This window comes from Mustela erminea, chromosome 13, assembly GCF_009829155.1.
Source record: "Mustela erminea isolate mMusErm1 chromosome 13, mMusErm1.Pri, whole genome shotgun sequence".
Classification (NCBI taxonomy): domain Eukaryota; kingdom Metazoa; phylum Chordata; class Mammalia; order Carnivora; family Mustelidae; genus Mustela; species Mustela erminea.
Window position 1 is genome coordinate 8,600,426 of NC_045626.1, and position 22,622 is coordinate 8,623,047.

Genomic DNA, 22,622 nt, shown 5'->3' on the forward strand with positions numbered 1-22,622 from the left:
AGAGGACAGCAGTAATTAACACAGACAGATGGACCTAACCCTCAAATTACCGATCTATATGACATGGATGTCTCCCTCTTAGCTCACACGTATGACTTCTTGGGTGGTGTCTTTCAGTAAGCTAATGTAGAAGGACAGGAAATCAGGTATGATCCGTGAGTACATCTTCTTGATAGGTCAGCAGGAGATAAAAATGGAAGGTACTTGAGCACCTACCTACTTAGCAGCGGCCCTGAAAGACAGTGGTGAGAAAAAAATCTTCCCGATACTTGGAGAAATACACTTGTCATCAATGTTGAATGAGGGGACAAATGACTAAAGGTAACAATAAACACACCTGACCGGAAACTGGTGAGTCACATGGTCTCTTGGCTAGGGTCCTCTATACAAAGCAAGACTGAAAGACTAAAGACAAAGACGTCTATGCAAGAGGCACAGGGATGGACATACGGATGTGGACATAAAAAACCGTGATTTTTTTTTCTTTTTTTGACTCCCATATCCTATCTGCCGGAATTTTTTTTTTCCCTTTAAATCACAGATGAGGCATTTTAGCAACCAGATGGGAAGGATGGTGGCATCCGGTCAGCATGAGTCACTCTCAATCCTCCACCAGTCCAGTGCTTGAATAATGGGTGATAAATAGAGCTGTAAAATCAGGGTTCAAGGTTATTCTTGGGTCCAATGGAATGGGCTTCCGCTCAGCAGGGTGATCTAGCTGTTCCCTGACCGAATGTGTGATCCGTGAGCCCAGAGAATAGGCATTTAGTGACAATATACCAGAACCTTCCTATGAGGGGCAATGTATAGTTTTCCCCTGAATTGAAAAGTACTTTAAGTTGGTCTTTTCTTTCGTCTGCCAGCACCGTGATCTAAAGACTTCATAGAAAGTGGTTTATGAACACAGATTCCCATTGTTCCTAAAACATCACCTAAAAGCTTGGGTACATTTAACAAAGGAGAAAAAAAAATGGGTGGTGTATTACCAAGGGATGCACCAGCCTTCCAAATACCAATCACAAATCAACAGCAAGCCTAAAAAGGTGAGAATGGTTTGTTAAATGACATCTATGTTTTCCAACTTGAGAGAGCAGCTCTACAAGGCAGGACATAGTCCCCTATTTGTGACATACTAATGGCCAATGTATGAGGCTGTGTCCCAGTACACTGAATATATACATTCAGAAACCAATGCATGAAAGTAGGAATGGTTTTTCTCACTTTTATTCATAGTGTCTCCCCATTATTCTCAATATTTGAAGAATTTTATTTATACTCTGGCAGGGATAGATAAAACATCTATGTAAAACGTGCTTTTCCACTGTGCACTATAAATATATTACGATTTTGAGATTTTTTTCAATGTTTTTAGTCACTTGGTAAGGTTAAAAGTTTGAGCCTGACAAAATATTGTTTTGAGTTTTGATAGCAACATTAGAGGTATATGTAAGTGCAGCTTTACATCTGTTGTTTAAATTTTCTGTTTTAGAAAAGGAAAAAATATTTCTCAAGTGTAAGTCAGTTAAAAAAATCAATTACTCAAATATGTCAGTGAGCTAAAGTCCAACACGAACATTTGTCCAAATTCAAAAACAAATGTCAATGCCTATGGATCGATTACATGAGAATCTTCAGCTCACCTGACCTTTTTACTGAAAAATTCTTAGACATTTATGGTAGAGAAAAGATATCCCCAACAGATTTGATAAAGGTCAAAGTATAGACTTGAGTATTATTTGAAATTTAGTTTCCAATAATTATTTATGACCTGAATTCAAAATCAGTTGTAAGGAAAATTTTAAATGGCTCTCATCTAGAATCAGGCAAATTTCTTTTGCGTTTCTTAATGTACTCGTTTTTTATTTTAGCTCCCTCCAACACTTCCACATCTCCTCACTTCCACAAAATAAAATAGACCGAGGAAGGACCTTCTTCCCTCCCCCTATAGGGTAGTCAAAGTATCCAATTTTTTGAGTTCTGAATGACATTGGTTTCTACTCCACTTGGATTAACAGATAAACCTTAGTGGAGGCAAGGATATGACACAGAAGAGAAAATATAGAACAGGAGCAGAAATTTTTAAAGACCCAGGAGCTAAACAAAGCCCGTGGTCAGGATTGTGGGATCTCCTTACAAAAGTCAGTGATGGCCTAATGAATAATATTTCCCATTTTATTTCTCTGTGCTACAGGGCATGAATTTCCAGTGTTTGACTGGTAATAACTGTCTTGTTTGTTTACTTCTTACCCAAATGGCTCAGATTCAAATTTTCTAAAGTGCAGCAAGGCAAAGCCTACTTTTGTATTGCACATAATCACTCCTTTTTTAAGGATGCTTGATGATTTTTTAAGACTGGTGGATTGATAATCACGGTTAAAAGATATTTTTAATATATTAAAAAAGCAAGTGTTCCTGTAATCACATAGTGCTTCTCTTATAGGGTTGATGTGTTGATGAAATGAAATCACATATGTTACGGGCTTATAAAGCACATGGGACCTACAAAGCATTCATAAACATTAGCTGTAAATACTTAATGATACTCAGTCTGAAAGAAAACAGAAACATGTATTTTAATAGATATATGTGTACCTTCCATTACTTTTTAATATTTAAGGAAAAGATGCAGAGATTAAGTGACTTTTCTTCTTCCTTTCTCCTTTGGCCTTTTTAAATTCTATCCATGCTCACCTCCAGATGACACCCTCCACTTTTTGTAAGACATATTCTCTTTGGTTGATAAAATACTTTGTAAAGAGACACCTAGGTGGCTCAGGTGATTAAGCCTCTGCTTTTGGCTCAGGTCAAAATCCCAGGGTCCTGGTAGCCTGGAACAGAGCCCCACATTAGGCTCCCTGCTCAGCGAGGAGTCTGCTTCTCCCTCTGCCCCTCCCCCCCGCTCATGCTTCTATGCTCTCTCTTTCCCCTCTTTTTCTGAAATAAATACATAAAATCTTTAAAAAATATTTTGTTAAGAATAATTATTTTATCGGGGCACCTGGGTGGTTCAGTGGGTTAAAGCCTCTGCCTTCAGCTCAGGTCATGGTCTCAAGGTCCTGGGATCCTGCCCCACATCGGGCTCTCTGCTCAGTGGGGAGCCTGCTTCCTCCTCTCTCTCTGCCTGCCTCTCTGACTACTTGTAATCTCTGTCTATCAAATAAATAAATAAAATATTAAAAAAAAGAATAATTATCTTATCACTTGTTTATTTCTTTAGTACAATAATTATTATTGTGGTGATTACTAGAAAGCTTAAAGTCATAGACTCAAATACGGACCTTGGAAAATTTTTCTTTTTCCAAGTGGTAAAAACACATGAAAAGGCCTCAGTCTATAAAACTCAAATAATTCCAGAACAACTGTTTTGAACTTAAGCAGATCAGTACTGAAAGGAAAAGCTAGTATGATTCTTTGCTGTTAAAATAATAATTCCAGTACAAGTCTACTTCAAGAAGTGAGGTAAGTCTCAAATAAACAGCTTAACATTATGCCCAAGGAAGCAATAAAATAAAGAACAAACAAAACCCAAAATCTGCAGGAATAAGAAAATAATAAAATAATAGCAGAAATAAATGATATAGAAACTAAAACAATCAATCAATAGAACAGATCAAACACATCAATAAAACCAGGAGCTGGTTCTTTGAAAAGATAACAAAACTGATAAACCTCTAGCCAGACTCATCACAAAGAGAGAGAGAGAGAGACTCAGACAAAATCAGAAATCAAAAAGCAGAAATAACAGCCAACACCACAGAAATACAACGTAGAAGAGTATCATAAAAAATGATATGCTGCGGCGCCTGGGTGGCTCAGTGGGTTGAGCCGCTGCCTTCGGCTCAGGTCATGATCTCAGGGTCCTGGGATCGAGTCCCGAATCGGGCTCTCTGCTCAGCAGGGAGCCTGCTTCCTCCTCTCTCTCTGCCTGCCTCTCTGCCTACTTGTGATCTCTCTCTTTCAAATAAATAAATACAATCTTTAAAAAAAAATGATATGTTAACAAATAGGACAACCTAGAAAAGATGAGTAAATTCTAGAAATACATAACCTACCAAAAATGAATCAGAAAGAAGTAGAAAGTTTGAACAGACTAATTATCAGCAATGAAATTGAATCAATAATAAAAAAACTTCCAACAAACAGAAGTCCAGGACATGATAGCTTCATAGGTGAATTCTACCAAACATTAAAAAGAAGATTTAATACCTATTCCTCTTAAAATTTTCCAAAAAACAGAAGTGGAAGATAAACTACCAAATTTGTTCTTCGAGACAAACATTACCCTGATATCAAAACCAGTTAAAAACACTAGATAAAAAGAGAATTACAGGGCAGTATCTGTGATAAACAGAGATGCAAAAATCATCAACAAATTTTTGCATACTGAACCAAAGAATACATTAAAAAAAATCATTCACCATGAGCAAGTGGGATTTATTCCTGGGATGCAAGGGTGGTTCAATATTTGCAAATAAAATAACATGATGATACATCACATCAATAAGAGAAAGGATAAAAATCAGATGGTATCTCAACAGATGCAGAAAAAGCACTTCATAAAGTACATCTATTCATGATAAAAACCCTCAACAAAGTAGGTTTAGAAGGAACATACCTCAACATAATAAAGGTCACATATGAAAAAGTCAAAGCTAACATTATATTCAATGGTGAAGAGTTTACAGGCTTCTCCCTAACATCAGGATAAGACAAAGGTGTCCACTTTAACTACTTTTATTAAACTTCGTACTGGAAGTCCTAGCCGGAGCAATCAGACCAGGAACAAAAGGCACCCAGATTGGTAAGGAAGAAGTAAAACTTTCACTATTTGCAGATGACATGATACCATATATAGAAAACCCTAAAGATTACATCAAAAACCTACTAGAAGTGATAAATGAATTCAGTAAAGTTAAAGGATACAAAATCAATGTAGAGAAATCTGTTTCAACCCTTTACACCAATAATGAAGCAACAGGAAAAGAAATTAAGAAAACAATCCCAGCAATTCCTGGGCACCTGAGTGCCACAGTTAGCTAAGTGTCTCTTAAAAAAAAAAAAAAAAAAAAAAAAAAAAGATTTTATTTAGGACTCCTGGAGGGTTCAATAGGTTAAGCATCTGCCTTTGGTTCAGGTCATGGTCTTTGGGTCCCAGGATGGAGCCTTGCATTGGGCTTCCTGCTCAGCAGGGGGTCTGCCTCTCTCTCTCTCTCTCTCTCTCTCTCTCCTTCTCCTCATCACCACTCGTTCTCACTCTCAAATAAGTCACAAATTTTTTTTCAGATTTTTAATTTTATTTATCTATTTGAAACAGAGAGAAAGAGCAGGCACACAAGCAGGGGGAGCAGCCATATGAAAAAAAATTCAGTTTTCCCAGAATATTATTTTTCTCTAATATAAAATACATATAAAACACATATATTTTATATAAAATATCTCTTTAGAGATTCTGTTTCCTGAGTTCTGTCAATATAAATCCAAAATGTGCCAGAATGCTTAAATCCATATCACTAACAGACTTCTAATTATATATATGTACATATATATTTATAATATTCATATATATGAATATTCAGTCATAAAAAAGAATGAAACCTTGCCATTTGCAACAACATGGATGGACTTAGAGAGTAGAATGGCAAGTGAAATAAGTCAGTGAGAGAGAGACAAATACCATTTGGTTTCACTCATATGTGGAAGTTAAGAAACAAAGGGACGGAAAAGAGATAAACCAAAAAATGGACACTTAACTTCAGAGAACAGAGGTTTATCAAAGGGGAGGGGGGTTAGGGATGGAAGAAATAGGTGATGGGGATTAAGAGTGCACTGGATAAGGTATAGATTTGTTGAATCACTATATTATACACCTGAAACTAATATACCACTGTAAGTTAACTTTAATGGAATTAAAACTTTTAAATGATAAAAAATAATTATTCTAATAGCCACCCATGCATACCAGGGTTATACATATTAGGAACAAAATTTTAAATTTATGTATTTATAAAGTTTATCTAACTAATAGCATATTCTATTGCTTAAATATTTTAAATATAGTTGAATTTCTAAAAATTGAGGGAAACATCCTACCCTACTAGGAAATAAATGAATTTAATAAGTTTAGAGGGTACTGAATTTCTTCAGTTAAACCCAGAAGGTAGAGTATAACATGAAAATTGGGCTTATCTTTATAGCTTAGGTGACTAGGCACTGGTTTCTTGATACCCTTGTCCTTTAAAACATTACACGCACCAAGCTCTATCAGCAGGCACACATGAAATCATTGTGGTGGGAACATATCGAATATAGTCAAATATAAAACACATCAAATCATATTCTGAATGAGTATGGGCATGAAGTCATGCCTTCCCTCCATTTTGATTTTTTTTTCTTTCAACCTCACCAAAGGTCAAAATAGAAAGCCCTCTTCTTTCTGATATGTACTTTATCCCTCCCCACATCCATTCCATCAAAGCCATGGGCTTTGCTGGGCATCGACCATGAGGCAAGCACTATTGCAGAATGAAGCTGAGGTCTCCCATCAAACTGACAGTCCCTTATGTCACATTCATATTAACCTGGGATTTCGACAGAAGAGAAGTGAGACTGTTCACTTAGCTCATATGAAAACGTGTTCTCTAAGGGAAACATTCTGAGGATGATAATGGGGAAGTTCTAAATCAAATACCACTAATCTAAAATAGAATCAATTCTCTTTATTGGATATGTGAACCCTTGTTAAACATGCAACTGTACTCTGACAGTTTTAGTAAAAGTTTTGAGTTTGAAGCAGTGAGAGTAATAATCGAGGAGATTATGGAATGTAAATAAGCATGCCCATACAGATTTGCCAAGCCCATTTGTTGCCCCTATGGAAAACAGTAAGCTGGATCTTGAAATAAATGCACAGAAATGATGGGCCAAGGGGCCCAGGAAAGTCCCAAATATATTTGCTTACACCCAAAAGAGGACAAGACCTAGAAGGCATCAGATTGGAAGCTGTAGGCAGGTCATCAAGAAAACACTAGGTGACGGGGGTTGGCAGGCTTCCTTACCGCAGCCTCGTCCATTCCCACACAGACTGCTTTCTATCCAATAGAATACAATAAGGACCTTATGAGTAAGAAAAAAATCTCAGATTGTAATTAAATCATCAATCTAATTTAGCTAACAAGCTTTCTGAACACCTGACCACCAGGAAACTACTGCTGATGGGGCATCTGCACAAAGGAATTTTACATTCTTCAGCCCACCCTACAAAATTCTAAAACATTTTTGAAAACAAAACAAAACAAAAAAATCTATCATTCAAGGCACCTAATACTTCCTGGATAAATCATTACAGGCTTTCATCTGTTATTCAATTTTTATATTTATCAGTTTTCTGTAAACGCAAGACAAGTGACAGTTTGGTCTTAGATAATTGGACTATTTAGACTTATATTTGTCTAAATAACCAGAATGCATATCCATGTGTGACAGTTTTAATTTTCAGTTTTTCCAGAATATTATTTTTCTCTAATGGCTTACTCATATAAAATATCTCTTTAGAGATTCTGTTTCCTGAGTTCTGTCAATACAAACCCAAAATGTGCCAGAATGCTTAAATCCATGTCATTAACAGACTTCTAAATTAACTTGCTTACAGCCATCAATACCCTGTTTCAAAATTATGCAATTATTTCTGATACATTAAGAATATTCTCAGTGATCTAACTCACTTTATTACAACAAGTAAAGTCAGAGGTATGAGATACAAGAGATTTAAATCAATTTAGATTAACATCTTTTGTGGCAATCTCAGAAAATTAAATTATGATGGAGTTGGATTTCTAATTATATAACTCCCTTCCAGTCAAAGACAATACTATTTAACTGTCAATAAATAAAATCCCAGGCATTTCTTCATTTAAAATTTATAACGAGGTCAACTTCCCCAGCATCATGCAAATCTGCTACATAGATCCCATATATTTGAAAACATGCACTTAACTATAATTTTTTAAGAGTCCTATATCCCTCACTGAAGGCGGTTCTCTCTCTTCAGAGAGTATCCCTCTCTGAGGGCAGGTCCATTTCTATATCACACACCACCGAATTACTAGATCCTAGTACAGTATATAGCATACAATATATACAGAATGAACGTTTGAATTAGAATTTAAGAAATCACATTGAAAATAACTTTTTCCTTTTTTTAACACAGAACAAAAACATTTTTCTGCCCTCTGTATTTTCCCCGACTTTACCACACAAAATCTGGCGATGAACTGCTCCTATTAGACTATGTTAGTTACTCATCTAGGGATTCAAATATTGTCCCAAATCCACATAATTCCTGATATTTATTGCTATGTAAGAGGGAAAGGAGGAATTTTTGCTTCACTGTTAACACGTCAATATTTTTTAAAAAAATGTTTCAATATATTCCTCTACTCAAAAGAAATGATCTAAATCTTCTACAGATCAGATCACTCTTTTCATTACATTATTTCCTGCTAATGCTGTGGTCTTCACTCACCGGATTCTCCCCTTCCCACCAGCGCTCATCGCTTGGCTGTCACTCCTATTGCAGATCTTGTTCTGGACATCTTTTCTATGTACGTACACAGGTCACTACATTTCACCTACTGACGTATAGAACACACTGTACTTAACTGTCTGAGGTGTTGGGTTTTTTCCCCACTGTGGCCATCACTGGGCCCATCGCTCTTTCAGACCCTTAGTGCCAAGCACACTGGAGATGTTTGATCAATACTTGTTGGTAAATGGATTAAGATAAAGAACAAATGAGCATGGGGACTATTTGTGTAATTTTGTTTTGTTTTCTACTGCTCTGTTATATCACTGTACCCACGCAGAGAGAACAGAGACACTCTGCTTGATGTTCACATTGAGAAAATTTTCCTTTAAAACCCCAATCAATAAGATAGTATCTGGGTATGAAAATTTTATGGCACAAAATGTTTATATTTTGTCTTGCAGAAGCAAAATAAGGAGGGCTACTTACATAATCACTAGTTAAATTTAACATGTTACCCATGCGGGTCTTTTTCCCTCAGTTAGGACACAGCATTTTAAAAGTGAGTAAGTGACGACATTCTGGGGCACCTGAGTGGCTCAGTCGGTTCAGTCGGTTAAGCGCCTAACTCGGTTTTGGCTCAGGCTGTGAGCTCAGAATCCCGAGATCGGGCCCGCATGGGGCTCTGCGCTCGGTATGGAGTCCACTTGAGATTCTCCCTCTCCCTTGCCCCCCCCTCAAAATAAATGAAATTTTTTTTTTTTTTTAAAAATAAGACACTCCAAAAGAGAGAGAAGTAAAAACAAGTGAATATATTGGGTCCCTTCAGTTTATATTATGCTGCATTCAATTAGGATTACAAAGAAAAATCATTTTTAGAGCATTTTTTGGTACCATATAGAAAGATTTAAACACTAATGAAGTATCAGAAAATACATGTCAACAGCAGAGCTCTAAGCTCGAGCTGGCAGAGCCAACGGGAGACATAAAGTGAGGGACCAGAACAGATCTTCAGAGTTTTTAGTTGTACTTACTGGGCTAAATAGGGAAAAGTATGTTGACTTCATCTTTCCAAAGTGCAACGGAAATTGGATGTAAATGTTTGGATACGTGCGAAAAGAACAATTCACAAATAAGAAACAAGAAAATAAGAAATCAAAATTCCAAAAAGTTTAAAAATGAAATGTTGGCAATAAGTTTTTTAGAATAATACAAGATAAAACGGTTATTTTCCCTTGGATGAATGTGTATCCCAAAAATGTTGGCCTAAAAAAAATATAAAAGGAGTGTCTCCTGATTGCGTTTGGTGTTAAGCAGCAACCAGACAGCAGAAAGAAGTAATGATTTCTTGACTCAGAATGCTAATTAATTTCCATTCTAAACAAACTTCGTTTCCAGTTTGAAGGACCTTGGTCTTAAATATGGAAAACCGATGAAATGTTTGTGTTACACGTATGCATACACTAAGACAGCCATTCACCTAGCAACTTGGTGCGCAGAGAATTCACCTCCTCACACATGGGCTAGTATTTACACTTATGTAAATACTATGGGGCTTTTTTGTCAATGCTGCATTTCAGATTTCTTTGACCAAATTTCTACAATGAGAAGCTTACTTCAAGAAAAAGAAAATGAGGCAGATTAAGAAATAAGGAGAACACACTAGTCAAGTGAAAACATACTATTATCAAATTTGTGAGTATTAGTAACAGTTTAAAAGTTGTTCATCATAAATGGGGATCATCAATGTTAAAAGAATTCTGATGTTTGATATTAAAATACTGTTTTTTTTTCCAATTCTAGAAATATTGCTGGAAATTCATTTCATTTCTTCAATAAACTCACAAGGTGATAGACCAGGTCGTCAATGTCAGAGATGGACTGCCGGCCCCATCTGACTTCTGGATTCAAACTCATTAGCTACGTGGCCTTGGTAAGTGGCCTAACCTGAATCTGAGTGTGCACTCTGGAAAACTAGAACTAAATGACAATATAGGTGAGAAATTATTTCAACAATGTTTGAGGTTATTTTGTAACCTTGAGCAAGGGAGAAATTATTTCAACAATGTTTGAGGTTATTTTGTAACCTTGAGCAAGGAAAATTCTCAAAGGCGCTTTCCTTTAAAAGTAGACAAAAATATATACAGATCATAAAACAAAAAAAATACAAAAAGAAGTGTGTTAACTATGCTGAATTAAAATAAAAAACTTAATAAAAATAAAAAACTTAATAAAAATAAAAACTTAATAAAAATAAAAACAAAATTAAAAAAGAATATATAGCTCATAAAAGTGTTAAGGTATTAAATGAGATCTTATATTTCAATGGCCCAGCACTATAAATGTGACATATTTGTAGTTATCAGTAACTGGTAGCTATTTTAATAAACATTATATCAGTAAAAATGAACAAACAACTAGAAATTTATGTATAGATAAGTAAAATACAAATTAAAATGACCTTCTTGTCTATCTTCATGTCTAGCAAAGCATTAAAAATAATCATATATACTGTTAGCTATAGAATAATGAAATGAAAATGTTTATACAGGCATGAGAATGTTTACTGCAGGTGAGTAAGAATGTAAACTGATATAATTTTTCTAAAGGACAATTTGGTGATGTGTATAAAAAATTTAAAAAATAAACATTCTCTTGACCAAGCCATACTACTTCTAGGAATTTACCCTAAGCCATTTTTAATACCCAAAGATGAATGTGTACACACAAACTGCAATACTGATTATATATCTTAAAAAAACCCAATTTTTATTTTTTATATTTTAAGATTTTATTTATTTATTTGAGGAAGAGAGAGAGAACAGAGCCAGGGGGAGGGGCAGAGGGAGAGGGAGAAGCAGACTCCTTGCTGAGCTGGGAGCCCAAGGCAGGGCTCAATCCCAGGACCTTGGGATCATGACCTGAGCTGAAGACAGATGCTTAACCGACTGAGTTGCCCAGGAACCCCAAAAACCTGATTTTTAAAAATAGGTTATATTTGAAATAAGATATAGCACAATAACACAATGGCTTTTATGAAAATATATTACACATTATGATATGATTTTAGAGACCTAAACATAGCCAGTGTAAAAAATAAAATAATGCCAGCAAAGGGTGATTATCTGTCTTCTTTTCTAAGGAAAAAAAAATAGCTTCTATACTAACTTAAAACTGAAATGAACCATATGCTCACATATATAACACACACATATACACACACAAGCTCATTGTTTCTATTTAGAATCTGTCTCAATATTTTATTTAATATTTTATTTGTTTTCTTTTGAACAAAGCTTTCCTTCTTCAATTTAATTCAACAGAATATACCCCTTAAGTGTACATAGTTAGACATAGCCAATTCATGTCTTTCATTTGCTTTCAGCTTTCAGTGCTCTATTAAGAATTTTTAAATCATAAAACCATATATCACAGTACTTGAGTGTCTTGTGGGACATTATCTTTAGGTGGTAAAAGGTCTATATCCTAACACAGAAACACAGTTGAGTTATATTGGTATGAAACACCTAACACAAGGTCATATAATTAATAAATGAGTCTCCAAACTTTTTACTATATCAAACTAAAAAAGAGATCCTATGTTGCTATGGCTCCCAGTGCATCTGAAAATGATGATATTAGATTATGTCCTCAGCTTTTGAGGAGAATTATAACATATAGCCAGATGTGTCTTTCTCTGTTTTTGTATCTAACTGCTAAGTAAGCTTTTATACATGTTGTGCAAAGCTTAATCTAAGATGTTCTCCGATCTCAGGACCAAGAAAAAATGGCGCCTCTCCCGATGGTTTGATTTCTTTAAGAAAACAGCCATCACACAAACCGCCATTTTCCCTTTTGACCTAACTGGTAGAAAGAATTGTTCTCAACACATCAGCCGTTCTCATCACGGATCTCACACGCCTTCCCTCACCCACCACCTCTTTCTTTACATGAGCCATGGAAGACCGGGCAAGGAATGACGCTGATTCAATCAAGAAGAGCTATTTCTCCTTAACAACTTCGTGTAACTCCCCAAATCAAGGCAGGCTGCGTCCAACCAGCTTTCCCTTGCAGCGTGTGATCATTTCAAAAATCCTGTGTGATGACTTTTATTATTCTTCCATTATTTCAATCAATCTGTATACTGAGACTTAGGTATAAGGAGTTGACCAGAATAAAGTAATCAGTAATGGAGCTGCTTCTGACTCCAAAATCTTTGGTTTATGCATTTTGCACTGCACTATGTTCTTCTGATATAAAATATACCGCGGTGTGAGTTCAGTCTGTATGGACCTTTAGGAAGAAGAAAGCATCTCATACAAATCTCCTTCCTCCTACTCTGTATTTCCTGAATTGTTGCTACACATTGATATCCAAGACATTCTTCCAGAATTATGATACAAAATAAGTAATTTATGATTTTCCACTTTTAGGGTACTAACACTATTTACTATGTAGTACAAATAATTCAATATCCTATCTATAGGAACAATAATCTATCTAGAAGAACAATAATTCCTCCTTTATTAACAGGATGGAGAAAACAGAGTTTACAATCTGTGAAAATTCTTTAGGTGGTGATGGTGGTAGAAGTGTTCAAAATAAATGTTCCCACCATTTCACCTGTCACAGCTAAGAAATGAACTAATAACAGTGAAGTTACCCTGCCTTGTCTCTCACTGTTGGTGGCTGCCAACAGTCACGTTAATTCCACCAGAAACTACCTGTAACACATTTGTCAGTCATTGGTCCTGATGATAACCTAACATATTAGATCCAGCAGTCAACTGACCCTTTAAAAATTATTTACTCACAGTTAGAATTGTATTGGCTATAGGTTGTTTTTTTCATCAAATATTTTGTCTTTATAATAGGTAATTCCAATCTAGTGATGAGTCAGTATCATCCCACAGCCTTTTAAGTCCTATACAAACTGCTTATATTTATTATTTTTTATTTTTGGCAGAATCCTTTTTCATAGAGTAACCAACAATGCCTCTATTATGCTCCTTAAAATAGTATATCACCTAATAACCTTCAGGTATGCTTTGGTGTTACAATCTTTATCCAATATCTTACCTCAGCTCTTAATTCAGAGATCAGTCTATCCTTGCTCTTTTGAGATTTTGATTCTTCCTTTATATCTCCTGATATTTCTTCCATTTCATTTTCATGCTGACCAGGAATAATGTTAAACTGAAAAAAAGGAGGAGTTAAAATTATAGTCACATAATGTTCCAGTGTCTGGCTCCAGGATAACTCATATTAGTCTTTCATTTTGTTTTTAGTTTAGTTTTTTGTTCGTTTCCTTTTTATGTGGATTCTGGCAGACTTTATCATTGCTGTGGTAATTAATGTAGTTAAACCATTTATTTCTTATATTTGAAAAATTTTGGGTTGTTAGAAAACAAATCAGCAATCTCCATAAATCCAAACTCACCAATGGAAAAAACTGGGCAAAACTTGGTTACCACACAGAATCCTGGTAACTGACCAACTGAATTCTAAAGAAATCTAATTAATACTGATCTTATAGTCTTGAATATTTATAATACAGGACTCTTCGTAATCCTACTTAACGTCCATTTTTTACAAAGTCCAAAGAGTTTATAGATTATAATAGAGGTAAACTTGGGCAATGGGAAAAAAAATCATCTATACAATGCTAGAACTGGTAAAAATATGTTTATAAAAGATGCCAATAAATTAGCAGGAAAACAGGATAAATAAACTATGGCATATCCAGATAATGGAATATTATTCAGCACTAAAAAGCCATGAAAAGACACAGAGAAAACTTAAATATATATTACTAAGTGAAATAAGCCAATCTGAAAAGGTTACTTATTGCTATAACTAATTTTTGACACTCTGGAAAAGGCGAGACCATGGAGACAATATAAAATCAGTGCTTTTCAGGTTCTTGGGGAGGAAGGGGTGAGTAGGTGGCACACAGAGATTTTCAGGGCAGTGAAACTATTTGGTATAACACTGGTGGATATATGTCACTATACATTTGTCTAAACCCAGAGAACGCACAACACCAAGAGTATACTCTAAGGAAAACGATGGACTGCTGTGTCAATGTAGGCTCATCATTTGTAACAAGTGTATCAATCTGGTGGAGGACACTGATAACAGAAGGTTGTGCTTAAGTGCAGACAGGGAGCACAGGGGAAATGCATGTATCTCCCTCTCAATTTTGCTGTGAATCAAAAACTGCTCTAAAAAATACTCTAAAAAAAGAAACATAGGAACATGAGAAAAATCCTGGAAACACACAGTAATTTTTCCTCCTAATTGTCCTTATAGTTTTCAGCAGAAACACAAAATTTGATAAACCTACAAAATGCGTAATACATACATATATAATATTTTGTTTTGTTAACATATTTTTCCCTAAAATATGGAGGCAAATATTTTCAAAATTTATATAATTTGTAAGGAATCCCACAATAAATTAGAAAATAAAAGCAAACATTATATTACCTATTTATAATTAAAATGATATTACTCATAACATTATCATTGTTAATAGTAATATTGAGTATGTAATAGTCTCTAGGAATTGGACTTGAGACGTATTTCCTGAGTTAAAGGTAGAGTAATCCTATGCATTAGGTATGTAGTACCATCTTTACCTTAAAGAAAAATAAGCCGTATTTTTACTAGGCTTAAGCAAGTTCCCCAAATTTGCAAAGGTAGTAACTGGAAGAGCACATTTTAAGAATGTTTTTGTCAAATTCATTACCTGAGTTCTTAATTACAAACTGGTAGCTACACCTATAATTATAAAGCTAAAAGCTGTTGTATAGTTTACTGAAAGGCAAAAGACTTACAGCCACATGCTCAAAATGAACTACAAGAGTATTAGGGTGCCGATGTGCCCAGTACAGACAGGCTCCTTGCTCAGAGTTAGTAACGTGGAGAAAATGCCATGGAAAGCAAGCGTGGAACCGGATGCAATGCTAAGAAGTTCAAAGTCTGTCCATGCATGTCTCACCCTACTTCATGTAAATAGACAATGTGGCATTCACCTCTGGCTAAACTAAACTAAACTAAACTAAAAGTCACTTTGCTAAAAAAAAATAATTAATTACAAGAGTAAAATCAAAGAAATCAAAGCATGAGGTTTTGGTTTGAGTTCACCAAAGTAAAACCCAACTCATTCTGGTAATTGAATGCCCTTAGTTTTACTTCTAAAATCTTGACCATTAATTCTCAGGGAATTAGATCAATCAATAAGTTCTCTCACTGTTAACAGGACTGCGATCAATGTTACCACTCAAAGGAGAGAAGAGGTAAGAAAATAACTTTTCATACAGTATGGGAAATCCACACCAATTATCTAAAATAATTCCATTTTCACTGACAGTAGAAAATCAAGGATCTTTGGATATACAAAGAAACCAAGAACATGAATAAAATAGCCAAGATTTGAAATCACAATGTCTGACAGAGGGGGAAAAAAGGACAGAGATAAATAGTATAATTTAAGATATGAAAGAAAATGTTATTAAAAATATAATCACTAGGAAAAAATGAATTGCACCCATAAATTAAGGACAGAACAATTTCAAAATTTCAAAGAACAATAAAGGAAAAAATTTAAAATGTGTCTAGTAATCCTTTTGTTTGGAAAAATTCACTAGAAACATTGGAAAACAGAGTCAGAGGTTAAAGTGTCTTGAAGCTCTGTTCTTGGAACTGTTTGCTTGATGCATTCACTCCGTTGGGAAAGATGATGTGCACCCACAGCACCACATACTAATAGAAATTCTGACCATCTCCAAATGTCTAGTTCTATCTTGTAGGTCTCCTTTGAACTTCGGACCTACATGTCCAACTCCTTGTCACTTTTATAGGTATCTAAAATTTAACGCATTGCAAACAGAAATTAAGAATTCCCTAAACTTGTTTCTCTGCCAATCTCTGCCATTTCAGTTAAGTATCAACTCTATCCTTCCCTTTAATCAGACCAAGGATTTTGGATTTATTTTTAACTCCTTTCTTTCTCTGACACATCACACCCAAACCAAAATCAAAATAATTCAGTGTTGCTTTCAAACTATATATAGTAAATCCAACCATTTCTCTACCTATACTACTACTGCCTTGATCAAAGGCCACCATGTTCTCTCACGTCAGTTATTTTAATAGCTGCCACAATCTCTGCTTCTCCATGTAGCTCTGTAGTCCCTTTCCCAAAACAGCAGTCAATAAAGCATTTTCAAAGTAAATCAAATCATTTAATTTTGAGGCTCAAATCTTTCCAGTGGCTTTCCAACGCATTCAGAGTGTAAGTCCAAGTCCTTACCATCTGCCTGGCCCTGGATGCCCTCAGTGCTCTTCTCCTACTCCTACCTCTTATTCTGTTAGTCACTCTGGCCTTCTCACTGTTCCTACACACTCCAGGCAGGAAACAGCAAAAAAATAAAATAAATATTCTACAGTGAAGGCACTTAAAACACTGTAACAGGAAAAAAAAAAAAAGCCACTCTGATGGCCAGATTAATAAAACAACTATACTTTTCCCTATGAAAATTTGAGTTATTTTGATCATTTTAAAATTATAATTTGGACTCAAAATCACCTTAATTTTGCTACTTACCCTATTAAACTTCAGGCTCAGATTAATGGATTTATAATTAAAATCTAATTAGTAGCTGAAAGGTTTAAAGCTATAGATGTGTAGATATTAAGGATTATTTTAGCAGAATTATGAATGTCATCCACAAGTGATATATCACATTACTTAAACTGAAAGTGACAGAAATAGAAGGTACCTGAGAAAGTGAATGAATCAGCATTAGAAAGCATTTTCCAAGTTCAGGTCCTTTTATTTAATAGCTAAATTTAAGTATAGTCTCTTATAAGACTTCTTTTTCTGAAATTGCATCATAATATAATTCCAAAATTCCTCTTTAAAATTTCTCTTTTCAAATGCAGTATTTGTGAAAGGTTAAACCAGGCAACTTTTCACATCTCTGACTTCAGAAATATCTACCATAATTTGCTTCTGGAAAATTAGCAATGCTATATGTAAATATTTATTCTCCTACATTCAAATTAGCATGGAATGAAAGTCTTTTTGAAGATGATTCTGGAAAACAAAAATATTGTGTAACTTACAAATAAAAATATTTTCTTACTTATTCAGATCAAGTAGGAAAAGAAAATTTCATTTCAAAAATGGCACAAAAATATAATCTAACATACCGTGTTATTTTGATTTCGCCTCACATTCTACCCTTCAAAATAATCAAAAATGATTAGGTGGTTATTGCTTATCTCAAAGATCTGGCTTTTGTGAAATATTGTGTTCAATATTTATGTCAATGTTATTAATAATACAACAAAATTCAATCTCCTCAGACACTAAACCCATAATTTCTCCCATAACTCTCAACAAATGATCTTGCAACTTCATTCATGGAAAAGCAGGAAAGCTATAGATAAGAAGGATCTTCAACTTCTTGTAACATAATCTACAAATTTTCAACCATCTATACAAATCTTTCCTTCTTTCCTCTTATTAAAGAACTTAAAATAGCCTTCTCCTAGAGTCAAACACTAATCATTTCATTTGTAGTCAGGATTTGGTACCTTTGGGGTACTTGGTTAATTCATTCTACGAACTGTTCGCCTGCTGGATTTTCAAGATCTCTTGGCTTCTCCCTCATCAACACTTAGTTGCCTGATAGTTTCCATTTAGGCTGTAAAGCAAAGTATGAGAGATCAAGTAGGGCAGATCCTCTCCTTTTCTTTCTCTCTCTCTCTCCCACCTCTGGAAAAAACACCTCTTTTCCCATTTTGGAGGTTTCCACTCCAGCTCTGTTTCCTCTCACTCTCAAGTGCCTTGGAAGAGTTGCTCACATTCACATTTTCCCCATGCTCCCCTTTCACTCATTCCTACATTGGCTTTTGCTACACCCATTCCCAATATTTCCCAACACACAATATTCAACCTTGTCCTTAACTTGAATCCGTGGCAGAATCTGATTCCTGTTAACAATGCCTTTGCTCAAGCACTCTTTTCTTCTGGCTTATGGGAGGAAAAGGTTTTCTTTCTCTGCAGTTTCCCTTTTTCTTTCTGCCTCACCTGTACTAATCCTCCAAACCATCTTTTGTTTCATTCAGTATACCACCACGGGGGTGGGGGTGGGGCAGGATCCCCTTCACTCCCATGCTTCCACCACCTTCTCATGGTTCATTGTTCACATTTCTTTCTTACACTCATAAATTATAAATCATAAATTCCAAATCCCACCAAACACTCCTCCCTCAAGCTCAGTATACTCAGTTTTGAATACATGATCATGAAGTTTCTCTTCCTCATGATGTGCCTTCTTTGGTGGAAGGCAACTCCACAGATAAGGTCAGAAATCCAAAACCTCTTCTCTCTAACACCCTAGTATCCTTGTACATTTCCAACATTCACTGAATCACCAAGCATCACAATGTTCTTCACGTGTATATTTCTCAACTCTCCCCATTCCCCAACCAAACTTAGGTTGTTTCTCTCTGGATTACCAACAGACTCATAGAACTTTCCTCATCACCTGTACCCCCAAAATCTCTTCTTCACACTGAAAGTTGAGTCATTTTTTCAGTGATGTAATCAAACTGATGCTGGTTAACACAATGCAATGGTTTTTCCCATTGTCCTCATGTTGATGCATACATTTATAATTTGGCTTTGGAATAAGTATTGAATATCAAATAGTACAGAGTCTAAGACCAAGTTTTTAGCAGTTGGGTAGGTTCTGGTGGTGATACCATATTCTTTTTTTTTTTTAAAGATTTTATTTATTTATTTGACAGACAGAGATCACAAGTAGGCAGAGAGGCAGGCAGAGAGTGAGAGAGGGAAGCAGGCTCCCTGCTGAGCAGAGAGCCCGATGCGGAACTCGATCCCAGGACCCCGAGATCATGACCTGAGCCGAAGGCAGAGGCTTAACCCACTGAGCCACCCAGGCGCCCTGGTGATACCATATTCTTACGAAAAGTAAGGAAAGGTGGAAATGTGCCCAAATAGAAAATGACCCAAATGCAGTGGACCCAGGGATAGCTAACAACAAGGTAAAAGTTCCAGATGATTTTAATAACTCTAAGCGCATGGAGAAGCCTCCAAAATTCAACATAACTGCAAAAATTTTAGCCAAAATTATTTAAACTAATCTTCACCTAATTCCATCCCTCAATCTTAAAGAATGGTAGTAAAGAATAAAACAACGTTTAACTATGCTCACAGCAAATTTTCTTCTATTCTTTAAGTCAAAATAAAGCACTAAATATCTAATCTTAGTGGTATTTAAACTGTTTTGCTCTCATGCTAATGTATCCTTTACTTTTTTTAAAGACTTGACTAAATAGTATATTGATTTAGATACAAAAATGAATTTCCTGCTGAATTTTAAATATTTTAAATAAAATGGTTGCATCATATCTTACAGAATGTTAACATCTAAAACCCACAGAACTGTAATGCTATCATCTATTCAAAAAATTGTAATAATTTTATTTCTTGAATTTTTATTTCTATTTCACCTTCCCCAGGTCATCGTACTGTAACATGTTTATATTTGAAAATGTTTTTACTCAATAACATGCAATAAAAATGCATATATAAAATTTGTATGTGTATGTTGTGGCTGTAAGATTCCAAATGTTAAAAAGTTTCTTTGGATTGAATTATCTCTACAATTATTATGGGTACATGGTTGCTTAAAAATAAGACAAGACAGCACATATTGTGATAAGTAATTATTAAATATAAACTAATCATTTTCTGGAAATGCATTTCTTAATGAGATAGATAGATACATTTTTTCAATTAGTTTGTGTATCCATGGATGAAATTACTTATTGATAGAATGAAATAAGAATTATCATCAGTTTTCTCTATTCTTTTTTAAAGGTAGGCACTGAGAAAGTTTATCACATGCTAATATATATGGAAGATGTTTTGTTATAGCAAAGGCATTGCTTGTGTTGTTTTTTAATATCCTTCTAAATAAATGACAAAGCTACTTCTGATCTTATAACAAAATTAATTTTTTTATTATCTGTAAACTGACAAATCCATTAGGTCCCATTCCACTATTTTTATGAAAAAGAAATGAGAAAACCACTTGAAATGACAAAAGTTTTGTGATCCACTGATTAGCTGGTTTCTCAAAACAAATATTCCAAAATATCTCTATGTTTGGTACTTCTGCATTTTCCCCACTGGCAAAATGTTCTAAAACCACACCTGGGTTGGGAGACAAGCATGACTTTCATTTGAAAAGTGGATGGAGGGTAATGTGGGAAAAGAGAACTCACTTGAATAGGACAAACTTCTTCAGGCAAATGGATTTCTGAAGGCCACATATGAAAGTTTGGGAATCTGAAGTTGAAATCCACATAACTATCCCATGGGGACCTGTGGGAAGATGGTAGTGGTGCGGTGGTGGTAGTCCTTTTAGGGTACGCAAATCTCTGCATGAAAATAGGCAGAGCAATGACAATAACAAAATTAAAACCCATGGAAGCCTATAGCAAAATGAGGTGGGAAGTTTTCCCTAAAATCCTAAGATAACAGGTATGTTAAGACAATCTACTCAGCTTGAAGAACTCCAGAATACCAGCATCTGTTTGAGAAAATTAAATGGAAGGAACAACATACCCTGAGAACAGGAGAACCTCAAACTGACAGTACACCTCCCCCGAAAATGTGTCAGGTTGATTTGAAAACAGTAGATGAAACTAAGGGAGTTTTACACATAGAAGGCAAGAGGCCCACAATGAAATCTGAAATGCAACAATCTATATCCTGTATACTCTCAAAACCCAAAACAGATAAAACTTCCTTTAAAAACATATCCTAGAGATGTCTGGGTGGCTGAGTTGGTTAAGCATCTGACTCTTCATTTCAGCTCAGGACATGATCTCAGGGTCACGGGATCAAGCCTGCATTGGGTTCCATGCTCAGCATGGAGTCTGCTTGAGATTCTCTCTCCCTCTCTCTCTCTCTGCTCCTGTTCTCTTTCTTTATCTTCCAAATAAACAAAATCTTAAAAAACAAAACAAAACACCCTGAACTAAAGTGGGAAATGATGAAAATGGAATCGATATGAAAGGAACAAAGGCAATAAAGGCAGAGTGATCCAGAGAAATCAGTTAGGGAACAGAGTCAGGGAGTTTTGGAAAGGACAAGACAAGGTCCTAAATTTAGGGCACTTTACACAAATACTGAGTAGTGATCTCTAGAAAACACTTTTTCCTCCACTTTCTGTGTAAGAGTTGAGTAACAAAAAGGATCATAGTTGAATCATGTTATGTTAGTATAACAACAAAAGAATGAAGAAAGGAATGATGCTCTTATAAAGAAGGTATGCTATAGGTAATAAGAACATTCTAGAGTATGCTATATAGTAGAATATAGAATTCAGGATGAGTATTCTAGAGTACGCCATAGATAATTCTAGAGTATGCTATAGATAATAAGAACATTCTAGAAATACATGCCCACTAGAGAAAAAGAAAACAAGACAAATTTTTCATTGTGACCTTAACAAAAATAATAAAATTATATATAATGTGAAGGAGCAACATACCCTAGAATTATAGAAACTGAGAAATGTTATAGTGCTAGGAAAAGAATTAGAAATAAAAGAAAAAGTATTTCAGAATAAACTATAAGGAACATAAGAGCAAGTAAATGAAATAGATAATGTCTTAAGAGATAAGGTAAACCAGAAATAAGATGCTAAAAGTCCAAAAATAATCAAGATAAAATATTAAAAAAGATATCAGAAACTGTGACTGAGTGACAAAGATTTAGCACATTTATAAATTTCCCAATTTTTCCTCTAAAATGGCCTGAAATAGTGATCATAATTACAGCAACATACTCATCCATGCAGACTGTGGTATTGAGATATTTCCTATTATGAGAACCCAGGACTCTCTGAAGATGAGTCATGCCATTGAGTGTATATCTTGTCATACCACAGAGTAAGTAAACTACAAAAGAGTACTACGATTTCATCGAATGTTTGCAGTTGCTAATATAAAAAATGTTCTGCTCTTTTGAATATCATAAGGATGATAAGTA

At 35.0% G+C, this 22,622-nt stretch overlaps 1 protein-coding gene across 1 annotated transcript in view; it reads right to left on the reverse strand.

Annotated features, from left to right (window-relative positions):
• Positions 1 to 22,622, reverse strand: part of CCDC102B (coiled-coil domain containing 102B) — a 138,512-nt gene that overhangs the window by 33,320 nt on the left and 82,570 nt on the right. The window contains 1 exon segment of the mRNA XM_032311203.1: positions 13,601 to 13,717. Within this exon segment, the coding sequence (XP_032167094.1) occupies positions 13,601 to 13,717 (117 nt within the window).